Below are 19,625 nucleotides of genomic sequence, written 5' to 3' on the forward strand. Positions count from 1 at the left end.
TCTCTCAGATTTGTTCATTTTGTAATGATATCTTTAATTCTCTAATTTCGGTGAATATTTTTGTAATTTTTGGTAAAAAGTGATATTTTCGACTTCTTGTTGAAAACCGCAAGTCCAATTGCTTTGATATTACATATATAGGTACTACATGTGGACCTCTCTCAGATTTGTTCATTTCATGATGATATCTTTAATTCTCTAATTTTGATGAATATTTTTGTAATTTTTGGTAAAAAGTGATATTTTCGACTTCTTGTTGAAAACCGCAAGTCCAATTGCTTTGATATATTATACATATAGGTACTACATGTGGACCTCTCTCAAATTTGTTCATTTTCTAATGATATCTTCTGTTCTTTAATTGCCATGTGCATTGCTAACAGCGGAGCTATCTCAGCCGACAGGCTGCTTGTTTGCAAAAAGCGATATTTTTGACTTCTTGTGAAAAAACGCAAGTCCAATTGCTTTGATATTACATATATAGGTACTACATGTGGACCTCTCTCAGATTTGTTAATTTCGTGATATTTTTAATTCTCTAATTTTAGTGAATATTTTTGTAATTTTTGGTAAAAAGTGATTTTTTTGACTTCTTTTTGAAAACCGCAAGTCCGATTGCTTTTATATTACATATATAGGTACTACATGTGGACCTCTTTCAGATTTGTTAATTTTGTGGCGATATCTTCAATTAACTAATTTTGATGATTATTTTTGGTGAAAAGTGATATTTTTGAATTCTTGTTGAAAACAGCAAGTCTGATTGCTTTGATACTATTGTTCCTTTTCCAGTGATATCTTCAGTTCTTTAACTGAAATGTGCATTGCTAACAGCGGACTATTTCAGCCGATTGGCTGCTTGTTTATTTCTTTATACCGGTATAAATTTTTGGGATAATATTTCATATTTGCTACAGGTCAATATTTAAAAAAAAACATTTATGCAGATTTTAAAAGTAACAAATGTTGAGTTTGGTGCTTCAAGGGTTGGTTAAAGTACTTACAATAAGATGTTTGCTACATTGTACCAAAACAAATGATATAAAAACATATTAAATGATTTTTCCTGTCAGAGACAGAAGTGAAATGTATATATCATAACTAAAGTTTCCTCGTGATCAGCAAGGCAATGTTCACACAGTTGAAATGTTTTTTTTTTTCCCCCTTCTCTGAATCTGATAACCTACATTCAGTAGCCTTTATTTTTAAATTATAGTAATTTAGTGTTTAATAATTGTTCCTAAACTAATATTCTCTCACTACCATGTGACCTCATTTTGTTGGTTGCCAAGGGGACTGACAAAAAACAGCAAACATGTTTCATGTGTTAATTAATTGAAAATGCATCTACAGATTTTGACAGACTAGATTTTATTTTTACTGTGTATCAAGTTTTGGGATTCCAGTCTTAATTTATATGGAAACCAAAAAGAATGTCTATTTGATGACTGAAAGACAATTTATCAGTCATTTGTTCTGATACATTGTATACGTAACAATTTCCGTTGGCTTTATTTTCTAAGTGTACTTTTGTTCCAATATATGATTCTAAGTCAGGTTGTGTAACATTATTACTGTAGGTAGATTATAATAAAAAAGTTATGGTGATTATATTATATTTTAATTAAAAAAAGTTTAATAACCAGATAAAAAAGCTGTTATACAGTATTAATTTCTGTGAAAAAATGGTAACATGTTCTGTTGAATAATGGTATGATCTTTTGGCCTGTATAAACAATATGTCAGTCAGCAAGCGACTTTGTTTAGTCATTTATTCATTTTTTTATACATTAAGTTATTTTTATATTACCTAAATACATGTGTTTAATTGTTCACGACAAAAAGAAGCTCATTGAACTACACAAACAGCTGGATTTTGAGTAATAAAAAATGTACAATTATTGTTCTGTACATTGTGAATAGAAAAACGACTGATGTAATAATGTACAATTTATTTATTTTAAATTTTAATCAAGTCAAGTGCCTCAATCAATATTTGACCAAAAATCATTGAAAGTGCAATCCAGAATTACCCAAATTACTTTTTAATGTTCTGACCGACAAAAATGAATTTGTTGCCACCGAAGTCATATTCATGTTTAGGACTACATGACAGGGCTGTGCGGCCATCTTCCTATCAAATGGCAGTTTAATGCGCTATCCTGGCGTCAACCAGGCTCGGTCGAACACAAGCACCTGCGGACCTTAACCAAGGTTCCCCCAAAGTTGCATTAGTTAGTGAATGAATCTCGGCCAGTGGAATTGGCCTTCCCATTGAGTCTGTGGCACACTCACCAAGGGTAGGGGGTTGACCCTTTGATGTTCAGTCTGAGGTAGGATTTGAACTTGGGTCTACCAATTATGAGTTTGAAGCGACAACCACTATGCTAACAGTGACAAAAATGAACTTAATTATTGCGGCTCAAAAATCTGCTTTGTCTAATCAATATGCGTTCACATAAACCAAAAAAGTTATTTGATAAAAAATAATATCAAGAAATTATAAGATAAGGATCTGCAACTTTCATAACTATGTATAGTGAGGTGAGATCTCACAAGAAGCGAACTCTCATGATTTGTGAGAGTTTGAAAATGATCTCATTCTATGCGTGTCAATCAAATGTATACCCAACCAATGGTGTTATTTTAAGGTTGTATGCGCGGAAATGCACTGCGCATACATTCTGCGCATTTGAAGCAGACTTTCAAGATGGCTGCCACAACAAACAAGTACGCTTCGCGATCGCCGAATGCACGCAAATTTAAAGGATTTTTGACCGAGAAAGAGAAGAGAAGAAGATTGGCAGTTATCCAGGCGAACCGCCAACATAAGAAAGTTGCTGAAGTAGTTTTAGAATCAAATTCAGGTACGTACGTACGGTGTCAGTTTACGACGTAAACTTTGGTTGAGTCGTCTGCAACTGTTATCCACAACTCGAATCAATATATTTTCACATTTTATTTGTTTTTATGAACATCAGATTATGCTTATTTTGGGGGAAACAGTGTTTATTTTTTCCTAATTCCTGTTTCACTAAATACAGAAATTGTGATAAAAAAAATATTTGACAACGAAGTTTGTCTGTCGCGTCGTCTGCAGCTTTCATTAATTATGACGAGGTGCCTTCAACGCGAACTGATAATTTTAACTATACGCACAAAACCCCCAATTTGAGGGCATGATTGTCCTCACACTTCCATATAACCAAGGGGATACAATTTTAACTATGAATAAACAGCATGTTCAAATATTTTCTATATTTTGCTGTTTTGAAATCCATATTTATTTTCCCAGTGTTATAAATTTAGAGCATTGAAATTTCATCTGTTTACTCTTCAGAAAAAAATTAACATGTAACATGATGAACTTGCGGCTGTGTTAAGGAAATTAAAATTAAAATACTTGCATATTATAGTAGATACTTGAATTTTATTTTTTCTATTTGTTATTGTGTCAAATATTTTTGTTCTAAATACATTGTAATATATATTTTTGGACATTTTCTCCCAATAAATGTTTTTTCTGAAAATAAGCCATGACCTAAAAAATATTGTTATTTTTCACATTATCTGAATGTGAGAGAGTTTCTGTTTTGCCTATGGCTCCTTTGGAAATGATGATTTTGGAATAATGGTTTCTTTTTATTTCTGTAAATATTCATACATTTCTTACGAATAGCACAGATAGTATGTTAACATCTTACTGTTGTCAATATCTGTTAGCCAGTATAGTAGTGCAAATTGCATGAAATTTATTTACATGATGACTGTAATGATAATCTGATTTATCTTTACAGAAGTTACTTCAGAAAGTGCTATAAATTGGAATGTTGGACGCAGAATAGTACAGCTGTCTGTTCTAGCTGAGGGATTAAAAGCCTGTGCTGTGTGTTGTGAACACCTTGTTCTGGTGGATTGCCAGGAGGAGAGACGATATGGTCTTGGTAGTGTACTGTATATACCTTGCCAGAGATGTGGTGCTGTAAACCATGTGTATACAGGTTCGACACATAGGAATGCCAAATCAAACCAAGGATTACCTATATTTGATGTAAATACCAAATTAGCCACCGGTAAGATTTACAGGCAAACTAAGAATTCATCTCAATTATTAAACTCTTATGGTCATATATTGGTGATCATACTTTTAGTAATGTAGGGCAGCAAAAACTAATCTTATAAAATGTTAATCTAAGTTGTTTCTTATTTCATAACATAGGAATGGTACACAGTGGAATGGGAGAGACTCATGTGAATAACTTCCTTGCCTCACTGAATATACCGGGTATACACCACAAGACATTAAAGAAAAGAGAAAGAGAAGCAGGTGTTGGTATTGAGAATGTTGCAAAACGACTGTGTGTTAAAGCTCTTACTGAAGAACAAAAACTTAGTTCACATGAAAATCAAGTTGATATTTCCTTTGATGGTGCATGGTAGCGCCGTGGCTCTGGCAAAGAATATAACAGTCTGTCAGGTCATGGTGCTGCTATAGGGGAAGCAACTGGTAAAATTATGGGATATGCTGTGCGTTCAAAGGGATGCAAAATTTGTGAAAATGGGGATATGAACACAAGAAAACATGACTGTCGTAAAAACTGGACAGGGAGTTCCAAAGCTATGGAAGGAGATATTGCTGTTGAAGTGGTAAAAACTATTAACAAAACTAGTGCTAAAACAGTATCTTTAACTATGGATGATGATACAACAACCATTCATAAACTAAGAACAGAAATTAACCAAGATATTGAAAAGAGACCAGATATGAACCACACCAAAAAAGGTCTAGGAAATAAATTATATGAACTTTCAAAAACTCACAAAATATTAACACCACGTGTTATCAAGTATTTTCAAACATGTTTTTCCTATGCTGTTACTCAGAACAAAGGTAGGCCAGCTTTAATCAATAAAAACTTGCTTGCCATTGTTCCCCATGCATTTGGATCTCATGAATCATGTGATCGTAAATGGTGTGGTTACCAACGTCAGCCAGATACTTACTGCCACAAACGTCTTCCATATGGTAAAGATCTTTCTGGGGTAGAATTGCGTAAAGATTTAAAATCTATTTTTGAAATTTATGCTGCATGTGCAAATAAACTTTCTCTTATGAGTTCAACACAAGCCAATGAAAGTTTTCATAACACTGTTGCTTCTAAAGCACCAAAAAACAGACATTACAGTAAATCAGAAAGTTTAAAATATCCGCATTGCAGCAGCAGTTTCACAGAAAAATAGTGGATACACATATGTTTGTAGTGTTAACAAAGAAAATGGACTATCTCCTGGAATTGTTTCACAGGTGAGGGGAATAAAACTAGACAATAAAGCAAGAAAAAGAAAGATGCAGACAGAAAACAAAAAATACAAACTTAGACGTATACAATTAAAAGAGGAGCGAAACAAAAAATGTAATGCTACTGAGTTAAGAGAAGGTGACACATACAACACAAACATTGCAATTAGAAATGACATTGATATTACATGTATTCCTGAACCAGTTAATGCTCCTGTAAGTTTTCCAGTAAAAATACTTCAAGATTCTCCTGTTGTTGTATTTGATCTTGAAACAACATCATTTGGTATTGATTCCTCAATTTGTCAGATTGCTGCATCTTATGATGGTAAAATATTTGATGAGTATGTTGACCCCTGTCAGCCAATACATCCAGCAGCATCCAATGTAACTGGGTTGACATATACATGTGGTAAACTGTTTCATAACTTTAATTTAGTACCAACATTATCACAGAAAGATGCTCTTGAGAGTTTTATAGAATGGATTCCATTAAATTCTGTGTTAGTTGCACATAACTGTAAGAATTTTGATGCTAGGATTCTGGTTAGTTCTGTGCAAAGATATGGTCTTTTAGACAAACTGAAACATAAACATTGCTGCTTTTCTGATACGCTCTCTGTATTTCGTGAAATTTTACCACCTCGATCATCTTACTCTGAAGAAAACCTGGTTAATGATTATTTACACACTGAATACAGTGCTCACAATGCAAAACATGATGTACATATGCTTCAACAATTGATTGGTAAATGTAATGTTGACATCAGCCATATTAGTAAACATAGCTTCTCTGTTGATTTTATTATAGAAGCTCTTGAATTTCTATTGTGTAAAAAGAAAAATCTGTCTTCTCTTAGTCAACTAATAAGTAAGAAGGTAATTACAAAGTGTATGGCTGAGAAAATAGCTGCTTCTGGTCTGGCTTTTTGTCACTTGAACTTGGCTTATAGCAGAGGAGGGATAGATGGATTGGTGAAGTTGCTTAGTGAAGATTATTTTGGTCATCCACGGGTAACCAAACATAAAAAAACATTCTTGTCACTATCGCAGTTTTTTGAAAAGAAGTAACTATATTTAAAACAATGATTAATGACTCTTGTGATATTTTTTTAGTTCACTAATCCATCCATTCGTTACATGACTTCTTTGAGAACACTAGACTGATATTTGGTATGTAAATGTCTCATAGGGTGAAAATGGGATTATTCATGCAATGTTGGCATATTTTCAGAAAAGAAAACACTTTTTTTTGTCCATTGAAGGTTATTGTATCTAAATATATGTATTTATATCCAGATTTAAAAAAAATTAAATACATACAATTGTATATTAATAAAATGATAAAGCAAGTGTTATATGATTTTAAAATATGTGAAATATTTAATTATATTAGTATTTATGGACCACTTTTATTTATTTATCGATATATGAATATTTAAAAAAACAGAACACAAAATAAATATTACTTACAATTAAACAATACTGATCTTTTTGTCACTTCATGTATGGTAACACTAGTCATACTCTGCCTTGTATGTATGTTACAGCACACCACACCCCTCCCCACCACCATACACACCTGTGCCCTAACTGAGAATACAATGCTTTCATCAGTATCCCTCAGAAGAAAATAATACTTCAGTGCATTAATAGTGGCTTGACTTTGAATTTCTATATTTCCAATGAAAGGTAAGAATATTCTCCCAAGCACCCAGCCAATATATATAAACTGTACTTCATATATAAAACAATATAATCTACTGATGTTGGATGTACATGACCATATTTGATGTACCCCGGTATGTATATTGACAAGGGCACTGGCAAAGGTCAAAGGTCACGCAAATGATCCAACATGGCCACCAAGATTATTGAAACTGACAATTAAACTAATTATTTCTCAAAAAGTAGTGCATTAGCATACCATTTTCAATGTATAATATGGAATAACTTCATAAGCACTCGACATATACACAATTTCAAGAGATTTCCATGGATGAAATTTTTTGTAGGACAGTTTCTATGAATTTTTTTATCTAAAATACAAAACCAAATGAAGGAAACTATTGTTTTCTTTAAATAGGTAATTTCTTAAATTCATTAGAATTGAATTTAAATATGAACTCATATTATGTGCTGATAGGATAAAACCAATTTCAGTAAAAATGTGGATTAAGACCGAGTATAAATGACAACTTAAGTTATTTATTAAAGCTACTTAAAAATGCTGACTCAGCATAATTGTGAGTTGTGTATCTTAAAAATTAGTACATTAACCCCATGTTTTTTTCTTTTCTATGAGTTTAGAGTAACATGTCCTGTACACCTGTAGTATTTTAAACGATTTTCCATGGGTTTTTTATTTTGTAGCATACATCCTTAAATGTGCGCGCTTTTAATTGTGTTAATAGAAATGAGCGTGATTTATGGACTATTCAAAAAATGCAAATCTGAAATCTGCATGCTTTTTACTTTGACAAAGGTAAATTTATGCAAGATTTGAAAACTTGTTACCATATGTTAGTTATCATCAAAATTGTTTGTTTTATCCTCAAAATAATTGTTATTTATTTATTTTTTTTACAGATCAAAGAATATGAAAAGCTGGACACAGAAGAAGAAAGACTTAAAAAGGCGAGACAAATATACGACAAATACATCATGAAAGAACTCTTATCCTGCTCTCATGTAGGTATCCAAGTTACATAAATTGAATTCTTATGGGTTTCAAATTGATGAACCAAGGTTTACATATTTTGTGTTCTATATCTGAAATGCTCCATATTTTGTTGGTAAAGGATTGCGAACATACAGGGAAGAAAGTACTTGTCAAGTGCAGTTATGTCTGCTTTTATCTACATGTATATTATATTTTTAAAATGTATTGTTTGATGCAATGTGGTAATGCAAACAGGCTAATCATACATGTATGTATTCAATATACCTAGGACTGTGTAGATAGTACATCACTAAATATTGTACCCAAATCATGCATGCTAAACCTAAATGTATCTGTGTCTGTATTTTATTTTATTTTTTTGCGTTTTAATTTCTCATATCCCAAATCCATATTTGAATTTGTTTTCATTTCCCTTGTTGTATTGCAAGTTTCAACTGGCTACTTGCAGCCAATCATGACTTAGCATTTCCCATTATAAAGACTGGATGGAGTCTGTGTACTTTAAAAATAGATAGTTGTTCACCTTGTAAGAAGATATCAACCAGACCTGTATGTACAGTAGTATCACTTCATCTGTGACGTCTTGCTGTTAAATCATCATTTTTCATCCTCATTTTCTTTGCTTTTTAAATATTCTGTTTCTGTTCGCACATATTTTTGTTTTCAGCACCAAAATGACTTTAAACAAAGAGAATAATTTTCATAAAGAATGTCTGAACATAATATACTGTAAAATACTTTTTCGCTGAAAAGTCATTTTTGGTATTTTGTATGGAATTTATTTTCACTGGTTTTTGACAAGTTGAATGTAAAGTATTGAGAAAAAGGTATATTCACTGGATTTTATTTTCACTGAATCATTCCTTCAGAGAAAAAAAGGAAAATTAATTTCAAGTGAAATAAAGTATTCTACAGTATGCAAGGAGTTGTGCAACTTTTATCTCGTAGTCTCACGTGTTCCGTATGCGCATCAGTTATATCAACCAGTGACATCACTGAACACAGTAGTCTTTGAAGGTTGTTTGCGTAAATAGAAATCAACCAGATCATCATATTCAAACATGCATAATACACATTTTGCGAATACACAAATTAGAATTTACAAAACAGATTAACACTAACCATTCTTTCACAGACTTGCTCATTTACTATTTCTAGAAATATGATTTTGTATCATCTCGCAATTTTCATGATTTCATCAATTATACATGTACCACAAGATCTGCATGTGATATGATAGTAATTGCTTACCTTAATCTTATAAATCCTTGATAAATGTCATGTTGTCTCTGTGTTGTCACTTGTTAAGCCAATTTTAATTACTTTTGTTATCAAATAACCACAGATGAGCCTTGTCATGGAGTTAGTATAATAATACATATTTCACTGCAGGCATACATTCTGACTTGGTAGGCACAGTCTGTCTGTCTGTGAAATTAGATTTGATATGAATGTAATCCGATGGAACAGTACACTGATACACTTATAGGGATGGTTAATTCTTTGAGCGTTAAATTGTTTTTCCTCTTGAAATTGGGTAAATTTTTTCACAAAATGTCTTTAAATTTCACTGGATTCAATTTTAATTTTGGATGTGGCATTTTTTCTAGTTTTTGATCGACATTTTTTTAATTATCATCAACATTTTCTGTGTAAAAAAGCAGACTATAAATGAAAGTATTTTATTGATGGTGCCTGAAGTTGACTTTAGTGCTCGAAGGGTTAATAGTCTGGCCATAGGAATGCCATTTTAATTGTAAAACATAATCACAATATTTTATGATTAACATATTTATTTAAATATTCAGTTATTTGTTCTGACACGCATAACTTTCATACTATAACTACAGATCTTGGTTTATGACTAAATTCAACTTAATCTAGCAGCTTGAATGACTTTGGCGCCATGTTTTTGAAAGTTCATCACTACCATATGTGGAAGTCATGAGTGACCTGATGCATGCCTTTGATTGGATAGCTTGAGCCTATGTCGGAACAAGCTAGCCAGATCGACCAAGCTCTCTGTTGCAAATTTTGAATATTTGATTACGTCTATTAAAATTAGTTTAGAAAACAAACGTGCATTACTTGTACCAATTATGAAATAAATATTCTATTTTGCTTCACCTCAATGTGAAATGGGTGGGAGAAACAGATAGTTTCCTAGAAAATTTCTTTACTGGTTATTATTTATCAAGTACATGTAGTATAATAAATCACCCACCAGAGCTTGTTTTTTGTCCAAATTGTTTTCCAGCTTGACTCAGAGGCTATTCAGTTGCCATAAAAGGGTTGTGGTTTGCCATAATGAGTATAATGTGCATTGAGTGATTCAGATCACAGTAACCATGTATGGATAAAAATATTAAGGACCATTCTTTTAATTAATAATTATAGGCCCTCTAATGGCGATTCAATGGTAGGTGAATACTGTAAAGGGGGTAATTTTTCACTGGGTTTTAATTTAGCTTATTTCGCTGACTGGAAAAATGCGCTAAATTAAAACACAGTGAATATGTAAAATTTAGCATAGAACACATTATCTAAATGATGAAACCGTGAATTTAAAACCCACTGAATATGCCTGAAATGGTAAATCAGTGAAATTTAAACCCAGTGAATACTAGTCATTTTACAGTACATGAAAAAGTATGAATGCTGAGTTAATAAATATAAAACACTGCAGTGTATGAACAAGGCTGTTTAGTTAAATATGAAATCAAACAAAAGTTTGAACCCCCCCCCCCCAAGTCATTTCTCATATTTAATGGTCTATGTCATTTCTCATATTAAAGGCTCATATCTGTTCCCAGATTAAAGGCCCATGTTATTTCTCAGATTGAACGTCTATGTCATTTCCAAGATTAAAGACCCATGTCAGTTTTCAGATTGAAGGTTATGTTTTCTTAGATTAATCACAGATCAAAATCTGTTGGGGTTTAAAATTTTATGAAAAATAAAAGCATAAATGCACTCGTTATATCTTGCAGCCAGGTAACAGACTTACAGTGGTTTACATAATAGTCATATTGAAAACAAATTGAAAACAGTTTAATATGTAATTTGCTTTGTGTTATTTGTGTTTTTATAGCTGTGTACACAGCATCAGTATGCAACTACATGTTTATGTTAATTATTCAGAAAATTAGTAATCAAAACAAATGTTGCACATGATTAAGGTTGGAACAGTATTTGAATATGAACTTTGTCGGTTCTGAAATCGCTTGTAAATGGAAGTGCCGAATGAAAGATTAATGATACTGACTAGATTACAAGCACAGCATGGTTTCACCGCTAATGATGGTTGTTAAGTTAACAAAGTTAAGCATTGATCAGATCATTGATGTTTTACTATGAGGTTTAAACTTGATGTAGTCATGGATTGGCAAAGTAATTCATCAAATATTTGTTATGATTAGACAAGTATTAAGTATCACATTTTCAAATTTCAGCCAGTCTAGGGGGTCAGTTAAAATGTATGTATGTATGCTACAGTTTCTTTTTTGGAAATTCTGGGTGACTTAGGATTAATCTTCTATCAGCTCGGAGCTATACTGTCACACCATTGTCAATTGCCACTGTCAGTGGCAAATGTCAGTTGCCTTCAAGGGGCATTATTCTGGTTAAATTGTTTTTTTTTTTTGTCATTTATAGGTGGTTCCAGATTGGTTACATGTTACATGTGACAATGAATATTCTGCACTTAATATAGGCAATAATTATAGTATTAAATTGAAAAGAGAAAATATACAGGAAAACACTACCAATAAATTAACAATGATTATTGACTGGGTTGACTAAATCATTAAGTATATGTACTCTGAGATAAAACTTTCTTATTTATTGGTATCTTGGAATATTCAGGGACATGATTGATGGCATGGATTTGGGAAAGCATTTGAGGATTCATTTGGATTCATTCGGATTTTATGGATTCATCAGGATTCATTCGGTTTTGATTGATTGGTAGATTCATCATATCAAATATTATGACAGAATGTGATGGGGTATATCCTGTGACTATATTTTCACGAACGGAGCCAATTATCTCAAGATATTTGTATTAATGTGTATAAGGGCAGTGACCTATATGACATTCTGTCCAATGATTTGCTATTCCTGTATTCTATTCTATTCATTATGTAAATGCAGTCAAGTATTTACAGTTTTGTTAGAGATGACAATTCTGACTGGAAAAACAGTAGAACAAAATTCAAGTATTTTTTACAATAAAAACAAATGTATGCCATAGACATTTATTGTGACACAGAGATTCTTTTATATATATTTTTAACATCAATGTCAAACAATAATTGTGACTTTTGATGTTGTTAAAACCCTGACTGTGTAATTCCCCGGCTATTTACAAATATTTTCATTAGTTTTTGATCAGGGCACAGTCACTCTACTAGGACGGTTAGGAAGCGCCGCGTTGTTCTATTGTAACTACCCTTGTCTCCATAAACATTGAAACAAAATGTGTTAACGAGCTAAGAAGTCATTAGCATAAAACTGGCGACGAGAAAACACACGATAAATCATGAGACAGTGCGAGAGTTGCGTCATTTTTTCCCACAAAGCATTGCAATACATGGCACTTTCACCGAAGAGCAGTCTCAAACGTGGAAATAAACATGCTTTGTATATACACGTTTTTCCCCGGGAAAATCTTGCTGTCTTGTATGGCATTCTGAAATTATTAATAGTTAATAGAATACTACATTAGTATATCACCCAAAAAATTCCCACACAAAAAATTAACATCCGGGTATTTTACCCTGTCTCGCTCCTGTCTCGACTGAATCAAAAAGCAGTGCGAACATGCTGAAATAAACCGTTCATAAAATTGTCACAAAGCAAAGTCATAACAAAAAAATATTCAAATGAAACTAAATATGACTCGTAGCACCGATACAGCTGAACGGGATTTGTATCAGTCGTCAAATAAAGCAAATGGAGGGATATGAAAACACAACAATCAAAAATCTCTTTCGTTCGATTACTTCCATTGAAAACCATGCAATAAAGCAACATGGTGACCACCTCCATAGACGAAAACATGCAATATTTCGCCATAAAGTGACTATAAAACACACAATAATAGCGAGAATGGACAAAGGAATATTGTAAAGGTTTGCAGACATCAATGTTTTTAGCGATTTCATGGACCGAAAGACTGTTGGAGATCGAGACAAAGAGACTGTCAACAAATCACCGTTTTTCTCGAGTAAAGCATCTTCAAGAATGCTCATCTGTAAAATACAATATCACTCCTAGTCATAGTTCTGTTAAGATTGTAGTTTGATGTAAAAATAAAGCACAATTTCAAAAATTCACGGTCGCCTCGAGCAACATCGAACGCAATGAATAAAGGAGAAAAATAATGCGCTCCGATGACAACTACGTCATAGTTTTGATATCAGCGTATGTTCTCAGAAGCTGCTCGTTCGCACCTTTTTACAATAGCGCTTTCTAACCGTCCTAGTAGAGTGACTGTGATCAGGGTTTTGCTGTATGGTTTATTTTTAATATATTGATCTACCAGTATATAGAAACAGATGCTTTGATTTGTTGTTTGAATTCTGAAGAAAACAAAAAATAATTAATCTTAGCAAAGCCACACTACAATGTACCCCGGTGGTGTCTGTTTTGTTTGTTCTGCTGTACAGTCCCACACTGTGATGACACCTTGTTTTGAATTTGATGTGAAAATACTTCATGGACACATGCCTAGTTTACATAGTTATTTCATGGCTCTAGATCTTGACATTAATACCAATGTTATTCCATGGTAAATGAGTGTTTAATCATAGGCCTTAAAAGTTTGTGGTTTAATCTGCAGTATATATGTAAGTCCTGTTATTAGCCATGTTCAGCACATGCCGAAAAGTGTTAATTCCTAAGCTTGCAAAAAGATTATCGCTGTTAAGTTCAGACATTAAAGAGACTGTATAACTGGACCAACCACCTTCAGTTGACACCCTCAGTAGATGACACTTTCATAATTATGTCAATGTCTCATGTCACAAATTGATATTTCTAATTCAACTGAAACATTATTACAGTCTTATTAATATATTACAATTTGTTGAAATAATATGCAGTCTTCAAAATCAATTCAAATGTTTTACATAATGCTTAGTTTAAAGTCAGTTGCTCAGGTGACTTACATTCTCAAAATAATGTTCCATTCAAATTTATTGAATGTACGGATATGCAATCTGCCATTATTTTTTGTGAATTGTTTCTTCCAACATCAGAGCAGAGCATTCATACGGACATATCACATGCCAAGGATGATCCAGGTCCACAAAGTGGAATTAAACAGGTGCATTTTTAGCCAGAGCTTTCTTCTGAACAAAGTAACGATTATCAAGACACAGTTATACTTTCGTTCTCCAATCTAACTTGTGACAATGTTTTAAACTAAGATGGATGATTATAGACCTTTATGATTTACGTTACTCTAAGGTCATGCCTCGTACAATTCCCACCCTTTTCACTGACTTACATCTTAACTCATGTACTGTACTGCTGTGAGAGTCTTTGATAGAATAATAAATGAAGAGCAATCATTAAATAATTATTGTTAAAGCTTGTGTGATAAATCTCCATTCACAGTGAGACTGACTCACTGATTGGATTACACAATTACTAATCAAGCCAATTATTCTGCCTATCGCCATTTTTGAAATGATATTGTAGTTTTACTCCTCGTGTCTTACAGTAATAACAGATATTTTTAGGTCTTGAATAAATGAGTGGTTGTTCTCATTCAATGGCTGTTCACCTATTTTGGTTTCGCTGTTTCAAGTATCTTGAGACAACTGTACTTACATGTAGCTGATTTGTTTTGTAAAGTCAATCAACACTCTGTCAGTTGATTATAGTTGGTCGTGCAGTTTTCTCTTTATTGTTCAAAGCACGTTTGCTGAAATAAATGAAATACATGTAGAAAATGTAGAATGTAATAATCCTTGGTAATTTCATAAAAATCATAAATTATGCAAATTTATTTTGATACATGTACTTATTCTTTGTGACGTTAATTGGTTTGAAAATGACAATGGCCACCAAGTTGAATGTTTATGAACTAGAAAAATAAATTGATGACCTCTAATAGATGATTGTAAAATCAAAGATCTGCTTTAATATGAAGTAAAGAATATATGTTTAACTTCTTCACTTACATTATTAAGAGTTGAATCGATGAATGAAAAAATAAATTGGGAGGCATGGGAGGAAAGTGAAACAGTGAAACCATGATGACATCTTTTAAAGGATATTTGAACAATGATTCTTGACAAGTCTTCTACACAAGCTTTTATGTTTGTCCTTTTTGTCTGCACAGTTTGTCCCATGGGTGCGCAAGAGTGCTTTTTTCTTCTTTTTACTTTTTGTCAACATTGTGTGTGAATTACGTTTGGTTGTCATCCTCTCCTCGTTCATTATTTCCTGTTATAACTTGTGATCATGTACTTCAGTGATTTCATCGTAAATGAGGCCCAGAGGAAGCCAAACAAGAAAGACCTGCCAGATCATCAAAATTTACATTCTGTATTAAAATGGCTGAGAAAACAAAAATATAAATTGAATTGAATTTGGAAATGAATATTAATTATGTCATCATTATTTCTTTATTTGAAATGCATGACACATTAGAAGGACCTCGTAAGTGGACTTTTATATTTTATTTCTATCTACCTTGTAGTGCAGTGTTCTCTCTCTTTCTCTCATTTTCTCTCTCCATCTTTCATTCATTATTAAGATTAATTTCTCTACCAGATTTGTTCTCCTCGCATCATAATTTGATTCAACGTGATCATTTCCTCAATACATTTGTTCATTGTGTTCATATTTACATTGTACATGTACCTTGTTATTTTATGAATAATATTCACAGTACATTTACCTTCATAGCCCTTTGAGTGTCATTTTCAACTGTCGGCATCATCTACAAAATTTATGGTGTACAGACTGCTTCTCTTCGCATGAAATATTAATAAAAATTGGCAAACCTTTTAATCAAAAACTAAAAGCAGTATCTGAAACTGTCTGTATGGTCCAAAATGGGGATGAAATTTACTGAAAATTTGACAAAATGTGAAAATATTTGCATTGAATTTTTAGTGGGAAAAATATTTGGCATTCAAAGGGTTAACATATAATGCATTTATACTGTACATGTAGATTCATTATATGTACAGTATGTTCAACATAAAGATAGAACATTGTACTTATTTAATCCATGCCACCTCCCCTCCCCATTCCTCCATATTTTGAACTGCAAGCCAATCAAGTATTTAGTGGCAATACAACACAAACCCGTTGTTCATATGTTTTGTTGCCAACTGAGCTGGCTTTTACAATACAGTTCATGTATTGACATGACTATGTTATATTAGAAATGATCTTATTCATGAAACCTGATCTATAGAAATCCAATTATACGATTCATACTGCTGCTACACATGACCTCAATGAATTTACTGAAAAAGAAATAGAACAACAACAAAAAATCTATAATATCGTAATTCAACTGGTCTTCCTTATTTACTTTCATTTTCTCTGCAAAATGGATCTCAATTATATTTGTATCCCTATTCATTTTATTGAAAGGATAATATACATTTTGTTTTTTACACATACCTCTAAAATTTCAACCACAATTAAGTGATTAGTTGTGAAAAATGGTTTCTGTAATCTGATTGGGTGATAGCTTTCTTGACCTATCAAGTCATTGGACATTAAGTTATGCCTAAGAAAACATGACATATTTCAGCTTTGTATGGACAAAGACACTTGCACATGGATTTCATAGCAAATCAAAGAAAAAAATTATAAGCAGTGTTGGAAGAACGTCTGCCAGTAGGTTATGTTGTGCATATGTCTAATTTGTAGGTGATCGGTTGTGAGATGTTTTGATTCTTCCGCTATCCATAACACCACATATACATGTATCCCTCAATGTTTGTTCCCATTATTTGAAACATAAATTAGTCTTGGAAAGAAAAAGAAAGAAAAATGGAGGACCAAAAACATGCAATTTTGTGATCAGTAAGAATTTTAGAATAATCACGTGGCCTGATTTTCGGGGTTTTTACGGTAGCTAAGAACAAAATAACTACTCCATGAAGCAGCTGTTGTATTTAAAACGTGAATATTTGTTTGTAATGTATTGATTACATTGACAGACACGTTCATACGCAGATGTGTAGATTAAATGTTGATTTCAGTTATTTACTTTGACCACCAGAGGGCCTAATTATGTCCCAGACCTCAATATACACAGAGGTTTTTGTTGATATTTTGTGTACCAAACAAGACTTCTACACAATTTTTTATAGCCTGTTTTTTCAACCTCATTGGAAAACTGTCATTGAGCCAGCCACTGACAGAATTTGATTTGCAATCGCTGTATTCACAACATATATCGTGCACTCTTTTTTTTTTCATCATTTCCATGAACTACAAACTATTCAGCATGGACCCCTATAACATTATTCAAGAACTACACTCATCTTTAAAATGTATAATATAAATATTCTATTTTCAGAATTTATTTATTTTCAACCATTAATTTTTTTCCTTTTTTGTGTGAGACTATATATCAAATAATTGGTAATGTCTTGTATTTTTTATACTTAGCCATTTTCCAAGAAAGCAGTTGAACATGTACAGTCCAAGCTCACAAAGAGAGAAGTTCCAACTACTTTATTTGAGGTATGTTGTCATTAATTTTGTTACAGCGAAACAACTGTTGGTTTTTCTAAAAACATTTAATATTCCTAGCAGCATTACCAGTAGTGTGTGTTGTACCTATTTATTTATTTATTTGTTTATTTGTTTGTTTGTTTATATAAATGGAAAAAGAAACATACAATTTAAAACTTGAAGGAAATACACAAAATAAATCTTTTAAATTTGAATACAGGAAATAATGTTATAATTTGTCTTTTTAAAAGTATTTTTTTTGACAATTTCTTTTTTACTTGGAAAAAATGTACATAATTTTTCATTGCATACAGGTATGAACAAATATTGAAACAATAGCATTCCCTGTAACAGTTAATGTGTGGTGCTTGATAATATAGGTAATATAGGTATGGGATGTAATGAGACAATGCTGCTAGTCATTATTAAAATTAATGTCTTTTTATTAGGTCTGTCGTACAAACTATAAATAAGAAAATGATAATAAAAATGTTTTATGACAATTGATTTATGAATGTTGAAGTAATATTAATTTTATTGAAATATAGTACAAATACAAATTATTAGTTATTTACTCACCAAAATGCTTTTAATCAGCAGAAAATATAACTTTATGTGCCATGTATTTTTTTTCATTACAAGTCGGTAATTTTATTAGATATCAATAATTTGTTAACGGTCCGGTGATCCAGGTTGTGTTGATATGCGCAAATGGATGGGCAGACTACCTTATACATTCTCCAATTTCGAACCAATTTTGTAAACAGCACAGAGAATATTGTATATACTGTTCATTTGCATCCAGCTGTACTTGTCATAGTATGGTATTACATTTATATTCATGTATGTCATTGAATTTTGTTGATACCTGTCATAACCTTATTACATTTATTTATGAGTTTTCAACCATGTACCTTTTACAATTTCGTTATTTGAATTTCCTCTTTATGAAATAGGACTGAGTAGATAGATCCACGCTGTTACATGTACAGGAAGTGATTCAGATCAAAATGGCTGCTTGAGAGCCATTTTGTTTTCTATTACATGTACAGGTATAAATGTACTGTATTTGTTTTATTAGAAACGCATCTCTAGTTGAAACGTATATATAAACAAAATATTGTATTTATTCTATCCTGGATTATTGAAAAAATACTTATTTCAACCATCAACACATCTTTTTCTTCTTTATGTGTTTTTTGTTTTGTTTATATTTTTATTTGAGCTGGAAATGTGCAGTAGGGCACTAACTGTGTTTAGTCTATTAGTGGAGAAGTGTGTGTATAGTCAAAATAAGTTATATTTTTAATTATCCAGTATACAATTCATGCAACCATTGATTTATATATCCTTCTAATAATGCATGTGCCTTACTTTGTCTATATGTACATTTTTAATGAAATAAAAACCTTGTTCCTACTTTCAGCTATATATTGAAGAAATTTGCAACTCTCTTCGAGGAGAGATTTTTAATAAATTTGTACAAAGGTAAGTATAGATTTTGTGTCCAGACTAATTGTGGATAAACCATATTTTCTGTTATTCACTACTGTAAAGGGGGTAATTATTCACTGTGTTTTAATTTAGCTTATTTCGCTTACTGGAAACATGCGCTAAATTAAAACACAGTGAATATGTAAAATTGAGCATGGAACACATTATCTAAGTGATGAAACCGTGAATTTAAAACCCACTGAATTTGTCTGAAATGATAGATCAGTGAAATTTAAGCCCAGTGAAAATTAGTCATTTTACAGTAATTACTTTCAGAAGACTCTATTAAGGATGTAGTAGACTTTCGTTGGGCAAAACAGAAAAAGCTTGATAAAAATAATAATAATGATTAATGACTAACAATTTTTACATGGTATTGTAGCCCTTGCAACACTCTATCCAAAAATTATGATAACGCTAATGTCAACATTAATT

General features: G+C 32.1%; 2 protein-coding genes across 5 annotated transcripts in view; both read left to right on the forward strand.

Annotated features, from left to right (window-relative positions):
• The window catches only part of LOC100366720 (G protein-coupled receptor kinase 3-like), a 151,350-nt gene that overhangs the window by 90,121 nt on the left and 41,604 nt on the right, over positions 1-19,625 (forward strand). For all 4 annotated transcript variants that reach the window (XM_085491369.1, XM_085491368.1, XM_085491371.1 and 1 more), the window contains exons 4-6: positions 7,889-7,990; positions 17,631-17,705; positions 19,123-19,184. In XM_085491369.1, the coding sequence (XP_085347495.1) occupies positions 7,889-7,990; positions 17,631-17,705; positions 19,123-19,184 (239 nt within the window). The remainder of the gene's footprint in view (positions 1-7,888; positions 7,991-17,630; positions 17,706-19,122; positions 19,185-19,625) is intronic.
• Positions 2,689-4,440, forward strand: LOC146733829 (uncharacterized). Its single transcript, XM_085491465.1, has 3 exons — positions 2,689-2,867; positions 3,798-4,073; positions 4,220-4,440. Exons 1-3 carry the CDS (start codon positions 2,711-2,713, stop codon positions 4,438-4,440), a joined length of 654 nt encoding a protein of 217 aa, XP_085347591.1. The 5' UTR covers positions 2,689-2,710.

This window comes from Saccoglossus kowalevskii, chromosome 16 (assembly GCF_978046115.1).
Source record: "Saccoglossus kowalevskii chromosome 16, keSacKowa6.1, whole genome shotgun sequence".
NCBI classification, from domain to species: domain Eukaryota; kingdom Metazoa; phylum Hemichordata; class Enteropneusta; family Harrimaniidae; genus Saccoglossus; species Saccoglossus kowalevskii.

What these genes read in the sequence shown, in the direction of transcription:
- LOC146733829 (XM_085491465.1), top strand. Translation starts at nt 2,711, where the DNA reads ATGGCTGCCACAACAAACAAGTACGCTTCGCGATCGCCGAATGCACGC. An exon ending in AGTTTTAGAATCAAATTCAG is followed by an intron (nt 2,868 to 3,797) that starts GTACGTACGTAC and finishes TTATCTTTACAG; the next exon opens with AAGTTACTTCAGAAAGTGCT. An exon ending in AAATACCAAATTAGCCACCG is followed by an intron (nt 4,074 to 4,219) that starts GTAAGATTTACA and finishes TTCATAACATAG; the next exon opens with GAATGGTACACAGTGGAATG.